General features: G+C 39.7%; 1 protein-coding gene across 2 annotated transcripts; it reads left to right on the top strand.

The window, feature by feature from the left end:
• Positions 1-2,495: 2,495 nt before the first annotated feature.
• On the top strand, positions 2,496-8,118 carry LOC102700662. Of its 2 annotated transcripts, none has more exons than XM_015842424.1 (5): positions 2,496-2,567; positions 5,252-5,388; positions 5,470-5,584; positions 5,671-5,980; positions 7,508-8,118. In XM_015842424.1, exons 1-5 carry the CDS (start codon positions 2,530-2,532, stop codon positions 7,697-7,699), a joined length of 792 nt encoding a protein of 263 aa, XP_015697910.1. In that variant the 5' UTR covers positions 2,496-2,529; the 3' UTR covers positions 7,700-8,118. The 2 variants fall into 2 exon arrangements, with proteins under 2 accessions (XP_015697910.1, XP_015697911.1); XM_015842425.2 differs by lacking the exon at positions 2,496-2,567 and adding an exon at positions 4,154-4,799.

Raw genomic sequence — 8,118 nt, 5'->3', positions numbered from 1 at the left:
GCCAGCGCGAGGGAGGGAGCCGACTCCATTTCGCTCCCTCCGTTCTCCGGCCGGCTTTGAGGGCCGTCTCCACTTCTCGCCCGCTCGCATCACGCCGACGCCGCCGAGCGACCCCCGCCGCCCCGCATCGTCCGCGCGTGGGGCTTCTTCTCGTACCAGTCGCTTGATCGGGCCGCCGTCCCGTCACCGGGCGGTGCTCGACCGTCGCGCCTCCTGTCCAACGGAGCCACCCTCCCAACCCTCGCCGGCCTAATCCCCTTCCCTGAATCAAGTCAAGTCTCTCTGTACGTGCATTCGTTTGGATGCCTTAAACCCTTTCTTAAATTATGATTAACTTTTGTTTTGCACTGCCTATTTCAATTTCATCTTCTTTTTCTTATAAAACATAATTACTGATTATAAGATGGTATTGTTCAAAATCAGGATAGGATGGTTAAGTGCAGGATTGCAACATATCCATTTCTCTGTGTGGTAAGTAAGTCTTTTGCACCATCACTTTATGGATGTCAAGATAATAACTCTAGTCCTACTTTATTTGAGAGAGAATGTACTCTATGCGACTGAGTTTGCACAGATTCAATGATTTTTCATTGACGTTGTCTTATTCTATATTATGCCATTGAGTTTATATTAATTGTTTCTGGAATATATACCATTGGGTTAGGAACTTTTTCTACAAAGTTGATAGTTGATTTATCCCACTTTAGGTTTTAAAAAACTTTGAAAATATGTTTGTAGTCTTCTTATACGATATATAGAAGTTTGTTTAAAAGTTTCAAGTTTTTTGCATTACTAAGTTTTATAAAATCTATTTTAGAGTAAAGTGCATAGACGGTTCTTAATCTTATTTGGTTGTGTCAGTTAGGTCCTGTACTCTCAAAATGTAGAATTAACACCCTATACCTATTCTGTCATGCCACTTAGGTCTCGGCACTTTCAAAATCAGAATTATCATTCTAAACTTCTTTTGGTGTCTACGGCTTGGCTTGTTACAAGAACGAGCTAAAACTAAGGCATGGCTCGGCTCGCTGATGGACTCGAGCCTGGCAACAAATAAACCTCCATGAGGAAGCAGGCATCAATTTAACGAGAACTATGTCGTGCAATAAGACTACACAAAAATTTTCTAGTGGGTACAAACAATCGTCAACACTTATATGCACATAAGTAAATTTTGGGTATTTTTGAAAACATATTTTGGCCTAATAGTATATTGTAGAAACTCAGTGGCATATTATAGTCAGAGACAAAGTTTATGGCAAATTCTGTAACCAATGCAAGCTCAATGCTGTAGGGTAGATTTTCTCTTTATTTCATACAAGATACAAGATATGTTATTCTTATATATGATGCTTGTCCTATTAGAGAATCGTGCTAACATATTGACAATATTGTATTGAAAGTATGCTCAACGAAGCACACATTATTGCACTTCTATAACAATTTTGGGCAACATTTCAAAGTAACAAAATATGCCAAAAAGAATAAACATAGCTGTGGATCCCAAATATATAAAGTCCTCTATTCAATATTTTATTCATCATAAAGTTTTCATCATTATCATTAGAGGCTATTGTTCTTTTGTCCTATTTTGAAGGTTAACTTCCAATTTGGCCCCATTTTTCAACTTTATTCATTTGATCCTGCTTTTTTCAAAAATGAAGTTGTCGCTTGACCCTATTACGTGAAGTCAACTTAATGATGTTAAACTCTAGGCCAAAATATTGTTTATGCCCTTAAATTTTTGACTCTTCTTTGTCCATGTTTTTGTTTACTTGGCTCAACTTTGTGCATTTAATGTATATAGAATGTTTGATGAAAATTTCGACAGATTTGTGACAAATGTGTCGAGGGTTCAGTCATTATGTTGTCAAATTTAAGTCTAATTTATGACAAATCTATTGAATTTGCCATAGGTTTGCCAAAATTTCCACTGCACATTTTATCTAGCATAAGTAGGGTCTAATAAATAAGGGTATAGACAATATTTTATTCCTGAGTTTGACACCGTTGACTTGGCTTCACAGAATATGGTCCGATGATGGCTTTATTTTTAAAAAAGCAGTGTCAAATGAGCAAGTTGAGAAATGGGGTAAATTGGTAGTTAGACTTCAAAATGGGGTCAAAAACACAATCATATCTTATTATTAATATATCAGCAAATAAAAATATATCTAATTATTTCCATATTTCTAGGTTGATGGAAAGACGGAAATACTCATTGTAGATTCCAATTGCAAGACAATGAGCAATCATGAAACTTGTGTACATTACTTCACTGGTGAAGCAAAATGTGGTGGTGAAATTAATGAATTACCCGGAATTAAGGCAACTGTTCTTTGTTTTGAAGGGGATGTGGCAAAAATTACACACGATCGTTTGAAGTGTTTGAGCCATCCCTACGTCCTCCGGAGTTTAGGCTATGGAGGGGGACTTGGAAATTACTCCAGATTTAGCTTCCTTGCTCTCCCTTTCTTTGATGCCACACTGGCGGAGTACCTTCCAAACAAACTGGGATTCTCTGTTCAGATGGATAGATTCACTGTGGAGTTCATTGACCTAGTTGGGTATGTATAAATCACCTTTATATATCATATATTCTGTTTTCTTGGACCAAATGAGCAACCAATTCTTAGTTGAGCATTATAATGGGAAGAAAAGGGAGGAATGTGGGAGTAAGAAATTATAAGGGTTTGATGTTGACAAACAAGATAAAAGCTAGGCTAGAGAAGAGTGTGAAAAGGTGGATTCATAATCTCTTGGGTTATAATCTCACTCATACATAGCTTTGCTAAACTGATAACAAAGATCTTAGCGACTAGCACTGAGAATGGGGGAGCTAGTTGCCAAGGCACAGACAGGCTTCATCCGAGGTCGTTCGCTTCACGAGAGTTTTCTGTTTGTCAGAAACACGATATGCCATTTCAAGAGAATTAAGAAGCCAATATGCCTCCTCAAATTAGATATTACTAAAGCCTTTGACACAGTTTCTTGGAGTTTCCTACTCGACCTTTTGCGCCACCGTGGCTTCGGTTCAACCTGGTGTAGGTGGATTTCCTCTCTGTTGCTAACCGCTGAAACCGGGATCATCATCAATGGCAGAGAAGGGGAATTCTTCAAACCAGCCAGGGGTTTGAGACAGGGAGACCCGCTTTCACCACTGTTATTTGTCATTGTCATGGACACTTTGCAGGCGATGTTCACTGCTGCACTGAATGCTCGACTTTTAGCGGCAAACTCCCCACGTTGGACTGTGCCAAACATCGCGCTATACGCCGATGATGCAGTGTGTTTCTTCAGACCACTCAGAGAGGAGGTTAATGTGATTCAAGGCATTTTGCGGATTTTCAGAGATGCTACAGGCCTACGTGTCAACCTATCCAAAAGTGCAGTTACACCAATTCTCTGTTCAGAAGAGCAAGGCACAGAAGTGGCGGCAATGCTTGGCTACCCAATCCAGCATTTGCCCATAGTTTATTTGGGTTTACCACTCTCAACTCGACCACGAAAAGAAAACGTGCAGCCAATTCTGGATAAGCTCTCCAGAAAGATAGCAGGGTGGAAACCAAAGTGGCTGGCACCAGACGGGCGACTGAAGCTGATCAAATCTGTTCTTATGGCGCTACCTCTCCACTTCCAGTCGGTACTTCCTCTTCCGATGTGGGCGATTAAGGAAATCGAGAGAAAATGTTGGGGCTTTCTTTGGAAGGGACAAGAAGAGATTAGTGGGGGTCATTGCCTGGTGGCGTGTCGTGATGTCTGCCTACCAATAGAGATGGGGGACCTAGGGATCAAAAATCTCAAGATCCAAGGAAAAGCTCTCCTCAGATGGCCGATGATGAAACTGGAGCAACGAGACAGGCCATGGGCAATTCTCCGACAGCCGAAGTCAAAGGAGTTGGCAACAATCTGTGCGTCTCTATCCGTCCGGATCCGTGATGGCTCTAACATTGATTTCTGGCGAGACCCATGGCTTTCCGGAAACTCTTTTCAGAACAGATGGCCGACACTTTTCAGCTTCACAAAACGAACAAGACTGACGGTAAGACGGGGGTTAACAGACGGGGCTTGGATCAGACACTTTCGAGGAAGTCTATCCCTCGCGGCCATGGCGCAATTTCTCCAAGTCTGGGACGAAGTGCAACAAGTCCAGCTTGAGGAAGGAGAGGATACCGTGCAATGGAAACTAACCAATGATGGTATGTACTCGGCTTCATCAGCTTACTTGGCTTTGTTAGGTCCACGGCTGCTCTCAACAAGTGGTAAATTGATCGCCAATACAAGGGCACCATCCAGAGTTAAGTTCTTTATGTGGCTGGCCACCAAAGAACGTTGCCTAACAGCAGAGAACTTGCAGCGAAGAGGCTGGCCGCATGCAAATACCTGTTCTCTATGCGGACAACAGCAAGAGACGTCACGGCACATTTTTCTCACCTGTCGCTACACGAAGCAGGTGTGGAGAAAGCTGAGAACCTGGATCAATGTCGATGTTCCGATACCTCATGATGATGATGAAGACTTGACGGCTTGGTGGTGCAGAGCACGGGCAGTTTTTCGGACGCGCTACAGGGCGGCATTTGATTCCCTCTGCCTGCTTACGACTTGGTGCGTGTGGAAAGAACGTAACGCTAGAACTTTCGACTAGGTGGCATCGACCGTCGACAAGATTTTCAATGACATCAGATCAGAGGTCATGATCTGGAGGGAAGCCGGCATTTTTAGGGAGGGAGAAGGATAAGTTTTCTAGCGACTTTGCCCGTGGGGCGTTGACATTTCGCTTCTGCTCACTAAGAGCGAATGTAATGACAGCTTCCTGTCGATCATCTTTGTAATCGCTTGCACATTCCCCTTATAATCTTAATATACTTTGGCCGACTACTTGGTCGGCCCAGCCAAAAAAATAAATCGTGGGGTTGGCATGCATTTAGTCACTAACTCATTTAGCACCAATGATTAATGGATAATTCTTTTATGGGTATTAAAGAAAATGCTTTGATAATAAGCAAAAAGAGTTATGAATGGGTTTGGATAGAGGATAGTTGATGATGAGTTATGGATGGGTTTGGATAGCAGATAGTTGAGTTAGGATATTCCCTATAACTATTGACACTATTCTGTTCAGTCTGACCATCTCAATCAAATTATGGGAAGTTGGCAGTGCTAATATACTTTTCTGTTCTTTAAGCACTAATTTACTTATTTTGAAGTCAGGTTTTGCATTGACTACTATTTTGTTATTTTTCCATAACAGTCAGATTGTAAGGGCTATGATCACACTGCATGATGGTGGATTTTGTTGTGGCCACCTGAAAGGCGAGAGCATTGCAATAGTCAATCAACACAACTCCTTATGTGCAAAAATTTGGAATTTTCAGAAGTGTACATCTGGTAAGTAAGTTCATATGCTAAATGAAATTATCTAAGCTATTGTTGTGTTTTGATTTGTTTGTTCCGTTGTTGCAAATGAAGATGGTGATGAAGACCTTGATTGGATAAGGCTTGGTATGTTGCTTCAAGAAACTAGACTTAGGACCACGGAAGCACAAGATCTTTACACTTCCCTGTTATCTGGCCGTTTGAAAGGGTAAGTATCCCTTTATAAATTCCTCTCATCCAACAGTGGAGAGAATCAAAATTTTATCCATTTATTCCTTTCAATTGTTTTTCTAGGATGGACATATTAGACCACAGCTCTCTTCTAACAGTGAGGAAAAAGTTTGACAACGTGCTTTTATTTGACTTTTACACGAAGACACATTGGACAAAGGAATATACACAAGCACATGATTCAACAGAAGCCGTCTCAACGGTTAAAGGTGTGCAAGCTCCTGAATGGCTTGATGAAGAATTTAATTGGCGATCACATAGACCTTCATGGATTTTTGCGAGATGCCTAACAGATCCACCAAACACATACAGAGGATTTTCACAATTTATAAGACATCTTATACAACATGAGGTTGACTTTTTGTCACCACAGGTATTAGCTACTTTTCCATGCTTGTGTTAAATTTAAACACTGTCATTTCTCATGCATTCTATACTTGACTTATATACCATATACTATTTTTCACTTAACTTCTAAAACCGTCAAATGGCCTAACCAGCATAGCCTTCATATTTGTAGTCACATAATTCCTATTTTTTCAGATGAGGATTCAGAGCCACACCCTTGTTCTTCTCTGAGCCAAACAATTGCTTGTACAAATAATATATGGGCTCTTGTATATTTCTGGGATCAGTAATAATCTTAGATCCCTCGATTGTACAAAAAATCTGGCATTTCCTCCTCCTGCCATTAGCACACATGTGGAAGAAATTGGTATTAACATCTCTTTGAAAAATCCATTTTCCGTTCCCCTTGGTGCCCATAGAGTTCCTCATAGGCAGTATATTCCAAGTTCACATTCTAATATGTTCCTTTCTTCCCATTCTTTTGGCAATAATTCTTTTGTTTCTCCTTGCAAATCAATATCTTCAATCTGTCTTAGGATTTTCTTCTGTTTTCAAATAGTCGCTCCTCAGATTAGTAGACCAAACTCTCACAATTGCCTTGTTGTAGCCACACATCCTTGCCACTTATCTAATGAATAGACCCCCTTAAGAATTTTTCTTTAGTTGATAACCATTTATTTTGAAGTAAATATGCAAAATCCGGATGTAAAAGCCATCGGTTTCAAGAATTAAATTGTTTAGCTTTGAGAGACACTATATTTCCATTCACAATAGGAGCATATCAGAAGTTCAGAACCAATCCTATTGAGGCTAGGGACTGTACAAAGAGGAAAGTTAGCTTCCCATTTCTCTAGAAACTAGCAATCTAAAGTTTAACTTGGATAGGATTGAACTGTCTATTGGTCCAAGTATATCTACTGCCTGTCGTTTTCATTTCTCTGAAGAAATTGTCAGCAATGAAAGCAACTAATTAAACTTTTCTATCAGCACATAATCCACATTGCTTGAGCTTCTGTTTTAAGCTTCTCTGATCAGATTAAAATCACTCCCTAGAACTGCTGGAACTGTAGAAGAATATGTATGAGGAGTAAGTACTGTTCCGATATATCAGTTGAGGGGTGTATGTAATATGGACGTATTTGACATATAGAAGTCTCCAATTCATTTATGTATAGTGATGTGCCTTCAAACCTATTTAGGATAGGTGTTCAAGTCCTTGTTCTTTTGTAATTTAAGTTGGTACTCTCTTTGATTTTTGTTATTTTGATACCGTTGATTTTTAGATATACGTTTGATCATTTGTCTTATTTAATTTTTTGTGCAAATATATAAAATTATAAGTCATGCTAAAAGTGTCCTTAATGATAAAACAAATCACAATAAAATAATTATATAAATATTTTAAATAAGACAAAAGGTCAAATATAGATCCAAAAGTCAACGGCGTCAAATAAAAATATCAGAGATAGTAGATTAAAATTTGATTCTCTATGGAATGTTAAAAATGGTCGAATTGAACCACTGATACTTCCTTTTCCGTAATGTGTTGCAGCTGATAAACGAAATTTCTTGGCAAGATCGGGAAAAAGGAGAAAAAGAAGTTGATCTTGAGTGGCATATTAGGAAAGCATGGCATAAAGCTTTTCTGAAGCTGCAAAACTTTGTGAGGACTGCAAAGCTTAGTACCACATCTGGGTACATAAGCGCTTCTGGTTCAAAGGATGACACAATTCCAGTCCATTGAAATCTTAAAGTAAACTGAAAATTTGTGATATACAAGGGTTAGTTACTACTAAGAAAATGGTACACAATACAAAGATGCAAAAGGTCGAAGAGTATATTGATAGAAACCAAAACCACTCCTAGTACTTACTGACTGACAATTAGTCGTGCTCTTGTGCTGTATAAGCTGCATGTTTTCTATTATTGCTGGCGATTTTTGTGCATGCTTTTACCAACCAGTAGCTGAATTAGTTCCAGGACTACTGTCACAATATTCCCTCTGGTCTGTGCGAGCCTGCGTGCCGCAGAACTGCTGATTTTATCATGTGCACCGTACCTGTCTCTTGTGACAAGGGCTGGGCTAAAACTTCAACTCCAGATGGAAGATACAAACCGTATTTTTGTTCAACTCTGCTTGTTCATAAGAAAAAGACTGTTGTT

Source organism: Oryza brachyantha, chromosome 11 (genome assembly GCF_000231095.2).
Source record: "Oryza brachyantha chromosome 11, ObraRS2, whole genome shotgun sequence".
NCBI lineage: Eukaryota > Viridiplantae > Streptophyta > Magnoliopsida > Poales > Poaceae > Oryza > Oryza brachyantha.
The sequence above is the reverse complement of the archived record's forward strand: the minus strand, read 5'-3'. Positions and strand labels throughout refer to the sequence as shown.

Bases quoted from the DNA above. Each gene is read 5' to 3' on its own strand.
- LOC102700662 (XM_015842424.1), top strand. From the start codon at position 2,530: ATGGATAGATTCACTGTGGAGTTCATTGACCTAGTTGG. The intron at 5,585-5,670 runs GTAAGTATCCCT...TTGTTTTTCTAG, and splicing joins TTATCTGGCCGTTTGAAAGG to GATGGACATATTAGACCACA. The intron at 5,981-7,507 runs GTATTAGCTACT...AATGTGTTGCAG, and splicing joins TTGACTTTTTGTCACCACAG to CTGATAAACGAAATTTCTTG.